Source organism: Lachnellula hyalina, assembly GCF_007821495.1.
Source record: "Lachnellula hyalina strain CBS 185.66 chromosome Unknown contig00133, whole genome shotgun sequence".
NCBI classification, from domain to species: Eukaryota; Fungi; Ascomycota; class Leotiomycetes; order Helotiales; family Lachnaceae; genus Lachnellula; species Lachnellula hyalina.
In genome coordinates, this window is record NW_022157247.1 from 33,595 (window position 1) to 52,528 (window position 18,934).

The 18,934-nt window shown below is 47.2% G+C and overlaps 1 protein-coding gene across 1 annotated transcript; it reads left to right on the plus strand.

Moving 5' to 3' along the window:
* Positions 1 to 7,888: 7,888 nt before the first annotated feature.
* Positions 7,889 to 9,583, plus strand: LHYA1_G007454 (uncharacterized protein; the record flags this gene model as incomplete). Its single annotated transcript, XM_031152383.1, has 8 exons — positions 7,889 to 8,069; positions 8,196 to 8,269; positions 8,322 to 8,426; positions 8,482 to 8,560; positions 8,615 to 8,788; positions 8,836 to 8,977; positions 9,027 to 9,157; positions 9,207 to 9,583. The coding sequence occupies 8 exons, from the start codon at positions 7,889 to 7,891 to the stop codon at positions 9,581 to 9,583; spliced, it is 1,263 nt and encodes a 420-aa protein (XP_031003158.1).
* Positions 9,584 to 18,934: the final 9,351 nt, after the last annotated feature.

Here is an 18,934-nt window from a genome sequence, read left to right on the forward strand (position 1 = left end):
CATTGCCAGGGTTCCAATACCCAGCAACGCCCATATGTTCCTCGAATCAATAGTATTTGCCGTCGCAAGCGATTTTTGAGCAGTCGAAGAACCTGTTTGCACCACCTGTCCATCATTCTTCGTACTGAACCCAGTAGTACCCTGGCTCCCCGTAGCCGACTGATGAATCGTAATCGTCGTCGCACTCGCAGTGACCGTCTGCGTAGGCATAGGCAAAAACGACAGATGCGAGCAATCAGCCCCATACAGCGAGGCGATCTCATCCGGCCAATTCGGGATATCAGTATTCGGGCACTCGGCAAAACAGTCGTACGCGACATGCGGCGCGCCCGCACACGGATCGTCCGTCCAGTCGCTGGGATAGCTGCGGCTGTAGCATTCCCGCACGCAGCTGTACGCGCTGCACGAGATGAACTCGGCCCAGCCCGGACTGCGGCCGTCGCGCTCGTACTGCGCGAACGTGCCGTTGGTGCCGGCTACGCTGAAGGGCTTGCTGTATTGCACGATGCCGACGGAGGAGTTGCTCACGGTGCGGTTGTTGGGGTCTTGGTTGAAGGGCTGCGCGGCGATGGCGTAGTAGGCGCCGTCTTGCCCGATGTCGATGGGCAGTTTGCCGCCGACGCCACGGGTTCCCATGGTGGCGTTGGAGATCAGGGAGCAGGTGGGTCCGACTGCCTTGAAGTTTCCGCTGTAGCTGATGGAGAGCAAGACGCGGAAGCTGTCGAATTCTCGGTCGTATGATTGAGCGCCTTTGTCAAGGTCGTTGTTGATCGCTATCTTCAACTCATCGCTGCAATTGATGAACGAGGGTGCATCGATGGATTCGAAAGCGAGCGTGCGATGGAGGTTGGAGAGAAGTAAGAGGACGTTTATAACAATGAACCGAACCATCTCGGAATGTCTCGTAGATTCTTGGATCGGGAAGTAATATTATCTCAGAGCTTGGAGTTAGGTTCGTTAACTATGGATTATCTAGACATTAGAGATGCAAAGGAAAGATAGAAACGAGAGAGAGCCAAGCACACACAAAAAGGCCACGATAGGTGATTCACTGAGGCGACTGATTCACACTGCATAAACATGAGTAGGACTAAGAATGCGGATTCCGATATGTTCTCAATAATAAGGAATAATAAGATGTTGCGTTAGAGGGATTCGAGGAGCCGATAGCTGAGCTGGGAGTCATTGACGAGGACGTGGAGTCCATCCCAGGAAGGTGGGAACCATAAGGTAGAGATCTTTACCTTGCACCTAAGTAAATTGCACGTCCAGTCCAGTTTGCATACAGAAAGTGCTACACACCTGTTAACCTCGCATCTTGAGAGATCAAGACACGCGGAACAGTAGTTGTACGGATTGCCAGTTGCGGCGATATCAGAAATCCGGGAAGCAATTCCCGGCAGCAAACAAGAGGTATGGCGGAAATGAATGATATGGAGCAGCGCTTTTTCTATACTGTACCTTGAGACCTTGTAAACAGGCTGGGACGCTGTGCAGGGCAGGTTTATGGATTCTGCGATGATAGTGGAAATCCGATCATTTGCTTCGAGAATTTGAATTTTGTTTCCAAAGAAGCTGAAGATGTGGCCTAGCGGGCCCAGGATTGGATATTTGAGTTGGTCATAGGCTGGAGGTGGGAAGTGGGTGAAATCAGTTGTAGCAAAAAACAAGCTGCTAATTCCATCCTCTCCTTAGCAATCTAGTTTCAATGCTTCTGTTTACTTAGTAATCCCACCCTTCAAAAGATTTCCTTATCGCCTCATTTTGTGCAGCCAATCTCGCAATAGAGGGGTCTTCTTCGAACTTGCCAACATTGTCCGACACTTCCCACTTCTCTCCAAACCTCCGCCCCGACGGCACAGTTCTCGTCTCCCAGGCCTGTTCTACCAGATCACTACCTCCACGCAAGGATCTAATAATGGCGATCTCGTCTAGGCGATCATCACGATCACTAGCTCTCGCCGCCAAATTATATTGGTTTGATGCCTCCCAAACAAACCACCTTGCCGGGGGGCCAGCCATCAGACGTTCCGTCTCTCCGATCTTCACATCTAAATATTTCAGAGGCACACTGCTTTGTTTCTCCTTCTCCGATTGGAGGGAAGACCATATCCGCTCTAGCCAGCCAGGGTTCTCGGGGTGAAAAGGATTCTCGGTGTGCGGGGGCAAGGGGTCATCTTGTGAGCTATGGATTTGGAGAGTTAGTACTGTCTTTGTCCAGAAGAGAAACTTGCATACCTTGCGATGTGGGCAATTCCGAGGTCGACATAAAGTTGCACGGTTTTGAGTTTAGGAAGTCCTGCAAGTGAGGAGAACAGCGCTTGCTCGACCTTGCCGTCAGACGAACGGTTGATGTCGACCTCGATATCTTCCAGCAATGGACACACTTTCTGTATATGTGCGAGCTGAATTTGTGACAGCACCTGCCTGGGTCTCTTCAGCGATGGGGTTTCCGACTCATGCAAAGAGAGCTTTCGTAGGGTTGAGCCGTGTCTAAGTAGGATTTCTAGAAGTGATATCATGCTGAACGATCCTTTTATAGACAGACACTTGAGAGGATTGCACGACAAAAGAAACTGATCGACAACGTCGATGTACTGGTTTGGAGGCCCTCGAATAGAAAGCGCTAGAGTGAGAGATAAATCAGACAGCGACGCAAACCTGCCGTTTGGCACGCCGTTCTTTGCAAAATAATCAAGCCTTGAGACACTACTAATGTGCAGCCGTTCGAGTTTCGAGATATCTGTAACGTCCTCAAAGGTCCTGACAAAATCTCCACCGTGACAGATCAGAGATCTGATTGAATTTGGCGATGGCTGTTCGACGTCGAAGAGCTCAGATCGTCTATCAATCTCTACCAACTGTTCCCCGGAGTAACCTCTAATAACACACCCTGTATCAACACTGGATACAGCAACCCTCTCGAGATTTGGTGCGAGAGCGATAATTCGTTTGAGAGCAGGGATACGTAGATCGCATGCTGTCTCCTCATTCATAAATAATGCCGAGATAGAGCGTAGATTTGGCGATTTGGCAAGTGCTATTTCGACGGGGTTGTTATGATCTTCGTCCTCACGAATGCGTGACCAGCGCTCAATATGGAGTGACGCATGGGGGTGATATTCTTGGAGGACGTTGATAAGCACAAGTGGTACGCGATCACCACCCGTGAAAGTGAGCTCCTTCAACCTCGGAAGCCTCTTTATCAGTTCAACAATGTCGCTATATTTCTCCTCCAATTCACTATCTTCAGGCCACAAGGGCGCATGTCTTCCTATCGAGCCGCGAGTGTGAACTCTGGCTGTGTCTATTGTAATGGATCGGATGTTTTGGGCAATATGACTCTTTGCTGGATCATTAAGTAGCGTCTTGACCAAATCAATCGACTTTCGACTCTCCTCATCAAGGGGTGGATCTATGTGTGGTTGGAGCTCCGTCACATGGAACAATTGATGGCGATCGAGTAGTCCTCGCGCCGAGCAATGAAACCTTTTGTTTACAAGAGTGAGAGAAGGTAACGTATGCGTAGAGGTGTCAGCAATCTATAACGCATTAATTCCTGCGTAGTTATAAGGCTTTCACAACTGACGAGTTCCAAGATAGAGTAAAGGAGCTCGGCGCTCAATGACGATATTGGCGATTCTTTTCCATCGCGCTTCGGGCAGGAATCCGCATCCTGTCTATGTAGATCAACCTCGGGCATAGTTCGTCGAGATCTGGAGAAATCTATTTGGGGAAAAAAGTCGTCGAGGAAAGTTTGATCGAGAACGAGAGGAGGTAGGAGCCGACGACTTTTAAGTCACGACCAAGCCTGGTGCACGTGACTGCAGGTAACATTGCTGCTACGCAAGTAAGATGATTTGCTGAAAGGCAGGAACAATGGGAAAGCCTCCATAGTGTGACATGTCCCGAGATTACCTGATGGTTTACACGGGGAAATGAATAGGAGAAAATTAATTATATGTAGACTTGCGGACAGTATAGACAAGGCGAAGACTCTGTAGTCTTGTGAAAGCGGGCGTTGGATTTAGACTCGTGCGATGCAATTTGAATGACACAAAAGGGGTGTTTGAAGTATTGGCGGGAGACATATCGTTAAAGTGGAGTTTGAAACGGTCAAGAAAGAGAAAGGAAGCAAAAGGTTCAAAGTTCAACCCAGAAAAGCACATTCACAAACGGTGGATCAAAGAGTGCTTATTCCAATGCTGCTATTTATATTATCTTCTGTCGTCATTAGAAATCCATCGTAAATCGCTTGCCCATTCCAAATATCACTCGCTTCCGGCGAGTATAATTGTTCATAACATACTGCTAATCGCCAAGCACAGTCCCCAGAGCATTACAATAACAAGAGGTGTGGCGTTATATGAGATATGATTGGCTGCGGAGTGCGACGGTGTTGGGATGGGTGTCGGAGGTGCGCTAGTTGTAGAGATTGAAGGGGAAGCGGAAGTCGAAGATGCGTGGGTTGAGCTGGATCCCGAAGGTGAGCCTCCTGTTGTTCCAGCAGAGGCACTATCTATAGCTTTTGTAGCACCACTCGTCGTTGTCATAGAGGGTCTTTCGAACGTCCCGCTGTCCGTTGGGAGTGTCGTTCCATAAGTGCTCGAAATAAATGTACTCGAAGGACCATTCTCAGTATCATAAGCACCACACTTTGAAGCGCTTGTATAGTAGGTCAGATGCTCGTCCCAGGTCATATGGGTATTCCCTTGACAAGCAGCAATACATTCGAATGTTGATTTGTAAAGGATGTTGTCGCCGTACGCATTCTTGTTTGCTGGATAGAAAGCTTCAGTGCAATTCCTCGCGCATCCAAGGGACATACAAGGTAAGGGTGAGTCATATGTAATTCGATTCCCGTCCAATTCGCTCTGGCTGTACTTGCCTGTTGCGCCAATAAAGTAAAAAAAGCTGCTGGTCGCAGCATCATATTCGGTAATGTAAATTTCGCAAGAGTCCATCACTGCCGCACTAATGTATTCCACAACGTCGATGAAGTAGGAGGGGCCTGCGGGGCCAATTAAAGATGGAATGCGGATTGTGATATCTGCACCAGAAGTGGTGGCAGGGTGGAAGGGAGTCTGGTTCAGGGTGCACTGGAGGATTATATCGGGGTTGTCAGGGTCTATGTATGTGAGAACTACACGGTAGGCGTCGAAGTCTCCTTCATAGGCACTTTGACTGGATGCTTGGGTGTTACGGATAAAAGAACCATCTGGGACGTGGATTTTGACGTCGTTGTCGGCTACGATCGGGTTGGGGACTTCGAAATAAACACCATATGTACTATTATCGTAACGAGATGCGAGGGTGAGGGAGATACTGGAGAGTAGCAAGAGAAGGGTATTCATGCTGAATGGAGACATCTTCACAATATGTGTATGGTATTGTTGCAAAGCAGAGGAAAGGTTGCGAAATAGCGGACATGGTTGTATTTGAGGCCACGTGAGAATCGAGACACAAGAATTGATAAAATGCAAGCGTGGTAAGAGGGCTAAGCGAATGATTCACTGTCAAATTATATGAATCACATGTCCTAGGTAGGAATTCACAATTCATTCCTACTTTGCTGAAAGTCAGAGGCAGGCAGAGGAGAGCTTAGATGTAGATTACAAATAGGTCAAAGCTCACGCTTTCACAGTTTGAAGGGGAAAACCAAAGAGTAGAAATGCAAGAATGACTCCGAAAAGTGTGACAGATGCTTTTTGTATCCAATTCAGTGATTCGCACCATTACTCCGCACATTTTATGTCTTCTCCAAATTTTACCCCCAAGACCGCTGAAGCGATCATGCCCCACCCCGCTTGACAGCTTCAAATCCACCAGTTTCGTTAAATAACATGACTGAAGAGAGTCGTTCAAATGTTGGCAAATAGTATCGGCACTGTTGTATGGGATTGTGGCAATTGTGTGTTTCTCCCCAGAAGGTCCGACCCCATCGGGTATTGATACGACAAATGTGTTGTTATCCATTGTTTCGACCAGCGATCTTGGCCCTTTAAGAACGCATGCATTGTTTAAATCGTTGTCGACGAGTCTCTTGATACCCAAAACGAGGCTGAAAGAGTCGTACTTCGCATCAACGGATGATGGGCCATTGCTGAGGTCGCTGGTAACATCTAGTTGGAAGGGAGTATCCGCTTCGACAATAGGAGGGTAGACTTGCAAAGCGACAGCAAGAGACAGAATTGAAAGGGTCAGCAGGACAGTCTTCATGGCAGACTGGGACATGTTGAATGCGAGAATGCGATTCTAAACTGCAGACAAGGCGCAATGTTGTTGTGTTGACTCGGTCAACGCATATCAAGACCGAATATCAGGATGAGGGGGTAATCATGAAATTGGACGAAGTCGAACTGGAAGAGAAAAGGGCAAGACTTTTTTGGCAACAGATAGAGGCTTTAGAAAGCAGTAAGGTCTACCATTCACCGATCCGGTGTATATCTCCCATTTCGGTAGCAAGCAACTCGGCACGACAATACATAACAAAATTGACACCTACAGACAAAATCCACACGACTATCCACACGATTAGCATGCCCAAAGAAAACACCCTCCGCAGAAGTTTACAGCTGACGCTAAGTAGATTGGCAGCACAAGACAATAATTTCAATTTCCTGCAACAATTCACAGATGCTTTGTAGCAAAGTTTGCGCTTTTTTTTTTTCGTCCGGGAGACTGCGACTGGCAGAGTCACACGGATAGCTCACTTGAACATTTGCTTCCCATCATTCAATTTCGTCCTTTTCTTCCTCTTCCAGTCTGAGGTATTGAGAAGATGAGAATCTTTGGGGTGTATATCACCTGTAGTCGTGTCCCCCTATCCTATGTGAGTGGTGGTCCAAGTTTACCCCCACTCTCCTGTAGGGCAGGGGACACGATTAGTTGGTGAAGTGATGTTCTTGACGAAGTGTCATTGAGCCAGGCTAGGCGGAGCTCTACCAGATATAAATCACGTGAATCGGGTTTTCTGACCCTTTCGATTGGACAAACTGACGTCGAGAAGTTTTTCTTTATCAATAAAAGTCAATACTATAGGCCTACGAGTCCTGTGTCTGGTATATATTACATCAATATGTAGGTAAGGACAGAATATGCTTGGATAGGAAGGAGGAAATTGCTGATTATCGGAGGAAAAGCCTTACTAAGACACCGTGTCTGCCCCCACCAGTGCCCATAAAGAGACAAGGGTATTTTATGATACGCTGCAAGAGACGGTTGACATCTTCAGCTCCGCTCTAGCGTTTACATTTCTGCAAGACACAGAAAAGAGACAAGCGGCCGGCTCAAATGACACGGACTGCCATCTTGACACGAAATGCACCTGGAATGATCGGGTAGAATCCTGTTTCCAGCCAGCCCAGCCTCCTTATATACATCCTGCAGCTTTATCGCAGCTTTATCGCCCATTTCTGCCCACACTCCTCCTCCGCCACGCAGCAAGTCAAGCTCTTCACCAAGCGTACGGAGCACGGAAGTAACCTTATGCCGTTGTAGATGATCGGGAGGGGACAGACGCCACAGCGAATGCCGACGCTTCTTCACATGTCCCGGGGGTGGTCGCTAGGGCCGCGGTAGGCCTGACGGACCCCAGTCGCCCCATCGCGCCCATCCCCCCCTTCCATTGCGTCTTGTTCTTATCGCGACGATACGATACAGTAGTACTGTACGGAGCGTAGTGCTCTGCAGTATCGGCAGGGGCCGTGGGTGTCACTTAACCTTAATACTGCGCCGTTGCTCGTTCTCCGGATCTCTGGAATCCTTCACACAAGTCTGTACCTATCTGTATGCCCTGAAAGGCCGTCGTACAATTACAACAATTCATGGCATTTGGTGAAGAATAGCGGGATTGCCCCTCCTGTTGCCCCTACGAGACGATGTAATCATGGCCAACAATAATAGCACGGCATGCTATGTTACTGGCAATTGTACGATTATGGATGGGTCACAGACGAACGGCACTTTTTTTGTTTCCGGCAGCAATGGCTACGATCCAAATGCACCTGTGCCGCTATGGCACCAGAGATTAGAACTTGGAACAATCTGCGCTGCCGATTCCTTGACTAGTAAGTTACTTCGTTTCTTTTGTTGTGGTTAGAAACCCGACAATCGTTCACCTAAACCAGCGAGCGATATGGCCAATCTAATCCAAAAAGAGAAAACCTAACAAAAATCTGTAGTCATTCTTATAGCTGTTAGGATTTTATATCGATGGCACAGGCTTAAGCGTCTTCGTGCGGACGATAGATGGATGATCGCAGCAGGGGTACAGCTACACAGAGGAACGCTCTGCAAATACATTCGCTGATTGAACATAGTTTTTTGTCACTGCATACCTTTTAAGCCAAATTTTCACAAATAAAAACGGAAGTGGCTTGCATATACAAAATGTAAAGAAACCATGGTTGGAAGGGCACTGGAAGGTAATATTTCTCTCCGAGAAGGTTCAAACCCCATCATAATACTAACCGCACACAGTGGCAACTTGGCTGGTCTGCGTACTATGCTGCCAATTCTTCCATCAAGATTTCTGTCTGTTTCTGCTTCATTGAGATCCGTAAGACACAAAGCCGGCCAATGAGATTCACAAAATTGTTAACATGAATTACAGTTCCAGTTCATTTCAGAAAAATGAGGTTGTGCGTCTATGCGTTGGCTGTATTGATTGCGCTTCTGGGTGTCACTATGGGAGTCGCCTGGGTATTTCAATGTAGCCCCTTCCTGAGCAATTTTCGGTGGTCCGTTCAACCTGTTGTCTGTGTAAATTGGGATATATTTCGATGGGGTAAGTTGTGAAGCCGTGGATGAGGTTCAACATGCTAATTTCTATAGTATGGATTGGATTGAGTTTACCAATCGATTTTCTGCTCATGCTTATACCACTGCTTATATTGAAGAGGAGCAATATCCAGGGGCGTGAGCGACGGATCCTGAAGTGGTGTTTTTTAGCTACTTTTCTGGGAACTATCGTATGGTATGAATCATCCCAAACCTTCAGATACCTCATAGCTAACACACTACAGCGCTTGTGGAATTTACGGCGCTTACGAAACCCGCACAGCTGAAGTTTTCGATGCATATTATCAGGAGACTCCTTTCATCATGATGAATAATATCGAGTTGTTCATGTATGCGCTTGGCGCGTCCGTGCCAGGTTTGTGGTCTCTTTCGATCTCCATCGAAGATAGTTAACAGTTCAATAGTTCTTTCTCGATATCTAGTCGCACGAGCGGGGCCCGAAACTAGAGATACCCATTCGAATTTCTCATCTTGGGCTCGAAACGTTCCAAACTTCTTCTCCGCCGCCACCCGAGATTCCCACGGAACCATCGCCACGTTTGGCCAGCACAATCAGCCTCAGGCGTTGTCCACGATCAATTCGATTCAGTCTACTACTGAGGGAGCTAATACCCCAGATCTGCAGCTCCAGAAATACCATATCACCCATGATCTGGAGCAACCGGCGATGAGTGAACTTGAGAAGGGACAAACCCCGTCGGTAGATACGCAATACTGCATGTCGCCAGTAAGCGATGATGGGCTACTTGTGCGCCACAAAAGCCGCTCTATCGACCAATGACAGTGGCTGCCGCAGTGCATATGAGTATGGGTATAGATATGAAAATGCCTTTTATGATGCGATGTCAAGAGTACCTACATGTTGCTCGAGAGTCATGTGAGCATTAGCACTGGTCGGTGTTCCGAGTCCAAGCTTACTGAAGAGGGAAGGTCACTTCATTTTCATCAGCAACCCCGGATCTCGGGTATGCACGAATTATATACCGCTACAGATTACTGATCATTTCCCCATACTGGAAAACATCTCCCCCCTTCCACTTTTCGTCATCGAAAAGCACTTTATATATCAATTACGACGACCATCTGATTACTTCCTTTGACTTAAGGTAGCAATACTGAAGATGAAGATCGTTGATGACGATGCTGACCTGATTGGCTTGCCACTCCTTCCCGTTGATTTCCCCAAGAACACTTTTGCTCAAGCCGTTGCAATTACACCTATCCCCTCTACTTCTGATGGAAATACGTACCTCTACCACGCCAATATCAAACGCGACTGGTGTATTGGTAACGGTACGTCACTTCATCATGCTCCCCCAACAAACACTCATCTGTCCCCAGTACCACATGGCGGCCACCTCCTTGCCCTCCTTTCCCACGCCGCCTCGCAACACTTCACCCTCCACCACGCATCATCAAATCAACCACATCTAGCCAACCTCTTTGCAACGTTCCTCTCCCGCGCGATGCCTGGCCCGGCTCAAATTGTCCTCACAACCTTGAAACTCGGCCGGCAGTTCAGCACTGTCCGCGCTTCCCTCTTCCAAGCCCAGTCTCCTGACCAACCCCAAATTTTGTGTATAGAAGCACAGATCACACACTCAAATCTTGCCATCTCTCAGGGCCCGACTTTTGAGACCAAGAGTCTTATAGATAAGGAAACCATCCCGAGGAAAGACGAATGCGAGCCCTGGGTATGCTCGCCCCTAATGATGCGCGCCCGGCCCGCGGCATTCAAAATGACCGCGCTGCACCCCATCGGCTCGGACTCTACATGTGGCCATCCTGACCGCGATCCATTGGTGCGCGATATGTGGGTACGCTGGCTAGACGAAAAGCCGTTTGGACTCGATGCAATACCGTTTCTGGTTGATGCGTACCGACCGCATTTGGAAAATAGTAGGTTCGAGGGCAAATGGGACGGGTTTTGGGTGCCGACGCTAGGCTTGGGGGTACAGGCACTTAAATCTGGGGAGTGGGAATGGTTGTTTCTGAGAATCAGGATGGGGGAGATCGTTAATGGGAGGGTCAGTCAGGAAGTGGTGGTCTGTGATGAACAGATGGAAGTAGTGGCCGTTGCTAGTCACGCTAGCCTGGTTTTAGGTGGGGAAAGGGGATTCTTAAAAGGACCTGGTACGGGGACAGGTACGAAGCTCTGAACTGGAAAAGATCTTTAGAGGGCCCCGGAGGCAATCTTACGCATCTAGATATAAACCATCTGCACTCTAAAGGAGAATGGGAATAGATGTATTTCCAATACATAAACATGTGACTGCCTGCAAGAAATAGAGTAGGCTGTCGTTCATGTCTATCTAAAATGTATTTGAGCTTGATTTTCATCCAGACGGCCAGACCAAATGAACCCTTTACAGGAATAATGTAGCGATCACGTGTACTACAGGCCCTTTATGATTAGTACAGAAATTGAGTAGGTAAGCCTCACAGCATATCTCTATAAAGCAAAGTGGGTTTATTGCTTGTTTTAGAGTTATGTATATCAACGTGCTCGTATTACGGTTTAGTATTAAATGAGAGGTATGTTTAAAAGATCGACTTACTAGCATGGATCACTAGATTAGTGGATTGATGCGGGAATAATCGTAAGATACAATGATTACCCCACTCCATGATACAGGCAGGAAGGGACACGGCAGGGTGCGTGCCGCCAAGAAGGAGGGAAGGATTCTAACGTTGGTCTTAGCGAGGAAAGGAAGGATAGAAACATGGTTCTCCACCTGAGCCTCTGAAAGCTATCACTGAAAAGCTGGTAGTATTCTACAAACTAACACTACACACAAGATACTTCATTTTTGTGACGAGCTCACAGGCTTGAACTAACAATATTTTGTGCTTATAATCGGAGTGATCCGGAATCTTAATTCCCAAGTTAAAAGCTCGACGACTAGTATGTTCAGCCCTAAGACTTTTAAGTTACGAGATGTGCGGAGTGGACATATAGATGTGGGGAGTGGATGGATGTTCCAAAGGATGAACTAAAACAAACTGTGAGGCTTAAAATTAGAACAGGATGTAGGGAAGGAGTGATCCCCAATCCAGACTAGCTGATAATCAAATCCACAGGCACAGTACGAAGTACGGATTTCTCCATTATTCCCATGCACATTTGAAGGAGTACAGGGAACTAGAACCTGTGTTCTGCTGGTGTTTGGTAGGATGCTCTAGTCTCGACCAGCAACACCTGCGCACCCTGCCAAGGCGCATCCTCTTTTTCCTAGATGTGCAACTTGCCGGAATATCTGCCAACCAATTGATCCAGCTTGAGGATACGAGCGGTACGGTATGTTGCGGACAACCTCTCAGCCTCAAACATGCAAGCAATCATGTACGAGCCGAGGTGCTTCACATCATCCATCCGCTAGTAATCATTCTATCGACATCATCGACGCGGAGCTATAGCACGCGCAAAAAGTCGCGATATTGATCGATCTCCATTAATTTTCATCAACACGGCCGTATCCCGTCTTGCTAGATCCTCCAATGCGCTGAGGTGCAACAGAAATAGTGTTGCGTACACTCATTCCATGCCGTGTGGGGGCCATGATTTTTGGATTGGACGCCGTCTGGACCAAGTGGAGGAAGCAACTTCTTGCGATGAAACATGGGCGTCGTGTGCATTTTCTTGCGTCATCTCGAATTTAAATCAATCAGTTATGTTAAGAGGTATGCTGGTCTTCAGGTCGAGTAAAGCTTCGAGTATACCTTGATACTGAATGCAAATCGAGATTATGTCAGCTTAGAACTCGATGAAGAAGGTCCTCGCGACAATTTTCCTCATTTCCAGGGTGTGGATGTCCACGTTAAGCATAATTTCCTCTTGGAAGCTCCAGTCGAGTTGACTGATCCACTCGGGGCTATCCGAAGCCTTTAGTTTTGTCCTTGGCTGCTTTAGTAAGAAGTATAAGTTTGTCATGCCTGTGTAAGGCTGAGAAGGACGTCATTTAGAAACTCCTCCATTCCGTTTCGGGCATTTGTGGAATTATTTGTGGCTTACTGCTTATGCTGCTGATTCCTGCCGTCCTGTTATAACAGGGTGTCGAAACCCCCTGGCTCCTATAAGAGGCAGCAGCTCATTGGTCAATTCAATAAGGAAAGATGGCAACACTCAGCTTTAGGCTCGTGTCAAAAGTGTCCACTCTGTGACAAATTGTGTCGTCGACGCTCCTTGAGTTCCTTTATACATCTAAGTAAAGGTTTTTGTTTCATTGATATAGTAAATCAGAAGCCTCGGCCAGTATGGATTCCTCTCAGAAGATCAAGTCAGATTCAAGGCCAAACCTCAATTGCGAAGCCGCGGACGAACAAGAATCTTCAATAAATTTTCTTGTCAATACCAAAATGCGCCGGCGTCAACACCATGTACGTTCGAGGAATGGTTGCAGTACGTGTAAACTCAGACATGTACGTTGCGACGAGCGACTACCTTACTGGTAAATTCTCCTATACGCAATATGCATTGTTAGTCTTGCATCAGAACAGATTCCAAACCTCCTGTACCTAGATACAGCCTCTAACGGAAACCTAGCAGCAATTGTCTTCGCATTGGTCGCGAGTGTATTTACACCGAGAATCCACCTGGCGACTCTTCAGACTCAGGCACAGATACACCACCAGTTGCCGAATCATCAATGGTATCCGCCCTACCTCCTGCCACACACCAAGCATGGCTAGCGAGTAATCTTCCCCAAGGTCATGCCGTTCTTTTCTTACCCCCGCATTATCGGGATCTCGACCCAGATACGAGCTCTATCTTGCAGCAAGCACATGAGATTCTGGGGGAGCGGCCAATGCCACGCAGCTGCTTGCTGACCATACAGAGAGATCATGCGCCGAGGTAAGACTCGTCTCCAAAATGACTAATTAGTAATCTAGTGGCTAACAGAAGGATATGCAGGTACAACCAGCTTGCCGGTCAACATAAGTGCGTGAAAGATGCTCATATTAGCCTCGCTGCATACACCCGCTACCAAGAGCGGAGAAGTCCGATGTCGAGGGATCTTTGTATTCAGTATAAGTGCGGTGCCTTGGGCGAGTTGCAGAAAGAAATCGAAAACTTTTCGGATAGGAACTCGGACGCCGCTGTTATATGTTCGATTGCTCTCGCTGGGACGGCGGATGATTGGTAGGTGACGCCAAATCTCTTTTCTTCAGTCCAAGAAGGAAACTCTGCTAACATTGTTCTGGCATTAGGGAGCAATGGCTTGTTTTCATAGACGGCTATACAAAAGTAATTTCGACGCTCTTTAACCAAGTTTCGAATCGTTAACTCACTTAGGCTTTATCATACATTCGAGACCGGAATGTGAGAACTAGCTGTCCCGAGCTACTTGGAAAGGACTTCCAACTTCGCAAATTCTTCTCCCAAGCCATCATACCCACTCAACCGCCACCTATAAATCGACTCGCAATCCACCAGCGGATCCATGCCCTCGTGAGCTCAGTCACGGCGCTTGGGAACATCATCGGGCAACCTAGTTGGCGCTCAACAGGTTTTTCGGACCTAGTGCAACTAGCATGGTCCGTCGACTCTGCCCTCTCCCTTGAATCCGAATCCGATGCCTTCCACAGACTCGCTGGGCTGCGATTTTGGATGTTCTGGATCGAGTTGGGACGGCAAAATGAGAGAGACGAGCCCCAAGCACTGACGTGCTATTTCTACGCCTTGGTTTTATCGGTTGTGCCATTGTTACCATGGGGATATTTTGAATCTTTGACGGATGTCTGTGTGAACAGGATGGAGGCGATATTGCAGGACATGAGCTTCGAGGTAGCAAGTACATATGGACTGCTGGAGCTCATGAGCTCAGTTCAGGGCATGTTACTTGAGAGTCAGCTGATGGGGGAGGGTTGAGTCTATGTAGAGGTTGGGGCTTATGATGAAGGACTTTGGGGGTTTGAAACTGCCCCACTTGCGGACTCTGGACGGTTGGGGCAGATTGGATAATGATTGCTACGATGAACTGAGCCACGACGAATTTCTTCATGCGTAGGGTTTGATTTCGTGTCGGTATTTTCGTTCATATACCGCGAATGCCATGTAGACAGGTGATATATCAATGAAGAAAGAAGTGTCGAGCACTTGCCGAGACAGGGCAATACACATCTAATGGAAATCTTCTGATCCTCCGCAAGTAAATTTGCGTCATTGAAAACATATCTTTCAAATACCACATTCCACTCCTTAACCTGACTCGCCTTTACAAATTTCTCTCCTGAAAACTGACCAGTTCAACTGCGATCACATGACCAGGATTCAAATTCCCAAATATAGTATTACACAACAACAACAACCCGAAACGAAGGAAAAAGATAACAATAAACGTAAATTACACCAAAGAGTAGAATCATATACAAACAGTAACAAAATTTACAGCTTACACGGCAAATCACATGACATGCCTTTTTTCGTCTTTGCTGCAAGTCGCGCGGATGGCTGCGGATGCCGACATGCAGCAAAACTTTGCCATTCATCCATCCACCCAATCCCATGCTATCTATCAAACAGCCCCTCCTCCCTTTCATGCCATCCATCCCGAATCATTCACGGAAGGCAAGCGCAAGACATTACTCCGTACTCCATTCTATACCTCTGCAGTTCTTATAACGTATTTTAGGGGTTGTTTAATAAGGAGCGGTCAATTTGAAAATGTGTTATTTTTAGAAAAAGCGAATGTTTTTATGATTTTCGTCGATTTCACGGTTGGCGCTTAGGTAGGCCCCACTGGACTGGTTTCACTAAAATACGCGCCGTGCAGAATTCGACGGGTGTCTGCAGCGCGACGTGCAACAAATTATGCAGGATGCGGGATGTCAGGTGAGTGGAGAAATTTGGGGAGAATGATTAGGTTAGGGAGATGTAGGGGTTAAGGTAAGTAATATAGGATAATATAAATGTTATAGACGTGATAGGATAGGAATGGACACTATAATGATTTAAGAGAGGAAGAGGAGAGCATAGTTGCATTTATAAGTACTATACTGCTAAAAGAAATATAATTCCACGCTCCAGGTTTCGTTTTGGCTGAAAGTGTGCAGGATCCAACGGGTGTCTGCAGCGCGACGTGCAACAAATTATGCAGGGTGCAGCAGGTGAGTGGAGAAATTTGGGAGAATGATTGGGTTGGGGAGGTGCAGGGGTTGAGGTGAGTAAAGTGGGGCAACGTAAATATTGCGGACGCAACGGGATAGGAATGGACACTATAATGATTTGAGAGAGGAAGAGGAGAGTATTAGTTGCATTTGTGAGTACTATACTGCTATAAGAAATATAATTCCACGCTCCAGGTTTCGTTTGGGCCGAAAGTGTTCAAGATGCTTTGCTTTGATGTCCATCTCGCAGATTATGAAGATCTCGAGAAACTCATTTATGTGTATCCCCGTAGAATAGAGATGTCTCCTCATATTCAAAGATCTTGATCCAGTTCCACTAATGTGTCCACGTGATTCCGGAATCTCTGCAATAACTTCTCGGCATCTGTTGTTTCAGGTGTAAATTCAAAGAGGCTGTATGTGTGCAGTCGGAAACAGATGGCCTTCGGAGATGTTTCCTTGAATCCCACTGCTTCAGCCCATCGCCTTTTGCCTGTGAAACGTTCTAGCATCTTCTCGAATGCGTCTCGGTCGTTGAAAAATTGTCTGTGCCCGTGCCCAAACGTCAGTGTCAAAATTTCCAGGCCGGTGAATCCTGGTAAGAATTTATTCAGGTGAGAGCCAGCTTTGAAGTGGGACGTATAGAGGTCGCGGATTTCTAGATACTTGATGGGAAGCAAGTCTCTTGGCATCGGTGGAACGAAGTATCTTGGCCATTGTCCGGCCGCGATTCTCAGATCGTTGACGCTGAAGTATAGAGAGTCTCTTGCGTTGTTGAAGTAGAGCGGGATCTTTTTGTCTTTGAATCGCCTGCAGATGATGAAGTAGTGGTTCAGGGTTTCTTGGCGGCTTTCGTGGTTGATGTGAAGAGTGATTGGCGTAACTATCAGCGAGGTGTCCGTGCAGTAGGGAACCATAGGCAAGAGGTTGATTTGTCGACTGGGTGGAAAGGCATGGCGCCAAATCTTGAAACGGAGCTCAATTGGAAGGTTGGAGAAGAAGAGGAAGGATACCGCTAACTCTATGATAGCTATCGCCTGTCAGCTTGGGTCGATCGTCAAGAATATTTCTAGGGTGTTCGCTCAACGCTCGTACCATTTGAATATCCACCTCGTTCAGCGAGCGCGAGATTATCTTCGCTGTCGCAACCGCCTGATGGAGCAGGGTTGGCAGCTAAAGCTCCATCTCTCAAATCGTTGTGAATCTTCATCACCGGTACAGCAACGTTTACAGAGAGTTTGAAATCTTTGTGTCCTGCGGGCAAACAAAGCTGATCTGAATCAACTGTTTTTTCGCTCGAGGCCATTTATGTGTGGGTTGATAGTCTTGACGGCGAAGCGCTTGTCAAATCTTCACGATGCCGAGGACACTCACAAGATCACATTCAATATACAAAAGTCATCGCTTAATCAGCAAAAGTATCAACGCCCTTTCAACACCCACACACCGCCAACCATACCTAATTCACCATTATCCTCCACCCACCGCCGCCCCCTTGCGCACCAACAGCCCTAATCTTTGTTGCACATCGCACTCGAATGGTCGTTGAAATAAGGTTTCCTAAAGCTCAGATGAAGATATATCTCCCCAGTTTTACCGACTCTTCATTGCCAGAGGGGGAAAGGTCGCAAGATCGCTGCTAAGGATTCATATCAAACTCTAATTGTAATGTATGGGAGACTAAAACGACGCCAGGGAATGATATGAACTTCTGAGAGCGCTAAGGAAACAGTGGCAATTCATCAGAACAGTGAACTCTTTCCAACGTCCACAAAGCAAATGACATTTCCATGAAAGCTAAGCTTTGATTCAAAACAAAAGCATTGTGGAAGGTTGCACTTGCGTATGTTATAGACAACCAGTTTCACGTTTCCATTCACAGAGCCTTGCACAGCGAATATCCAGAATGGTTCTCTTTTCATTCAAATCAGTCTAGACCCATTCATAGGGTACAACAAAAGAAACAACTTTTAAGGTTGGAGCTGGAGCCATATATATGTACACACACATAAATACCATAATACAGGAAGGAGACTCGTGCATCATGCAGCTGCTATTCTGAAGCCGGATCATCACCCTAGCGCCGGGCCCTGTGAGTAATAGAAAGTTCCGGCATCTGAAAGATCTTCAGATCCAGATTCCGCGAGCAGAATCATGTCTTACGGGGATATCATTCATCTTTTTGCTCCTTCTGTTTCTGTGCCGCCGCCTTAGCTTCTTGAGCTACCTTCCGCTTCCCCTTCTGATAGTTCGCTATTTTTTCGCCCATGTATCTCCAGCTCTTTCGTATTCCGGCGGTGAATAAACTCTTGATACTCTGACTAGTACTTGGCCATCCGATAGTACGCTTAATCACACCTCTGAGTTCAGATCGTAGGTCTTCTGGTGCTCGCTCGCAATCCGTCTTTCAAATCCTCCGCCCTCTCTTCTGTTAATTCTCGTCGCGTCCTCATCACTAGCTGCCTCAAGCATCTTGTTAAATTCGAGCTGCGGTATTTGAAATTTCTTCTGATATTGGAAGTAGACCTTTGATCGGAAAGCTTTAGGTAAGCGTCGTACCATATTTCCTCGCTTTATTGGGTCCATATCTTGGACTAAGCCGACGTTCGCAGACTCATCAGCAACCCATTCTGGGTCCGAGCATTTCGGATCGTTGAACTGAACGTTCGGCAAATTGTCGATCAGAGGGGAGTAAAGGCGGCGGAAGTTAGGGAGGTTGTTTCCTACGATGTTTGCGACTTTGGATGGGTCTTCGGTTGGTAATGCCATTCGGGGATCTCCCATATAGCTGATGCTCGCAATGGTGCCGTATAATTCTTGCTCCGTAAAAGATGGTGGAAGCAGAAGTAGGGCCGTTCGTAAAGCAGCGAGCAGATTGACTTGATTTGCAAGGCGCACTCGGGGATCATCTCGTAGGATCTTGACGGGCTTGTGCAATCGGCCAGCTAGATATAATGTCGTCCATTCCGAGAGGTCCGTACAAAGTGTATCCAAGTTGACCACCCCGTATTTGATTAATGTTCCA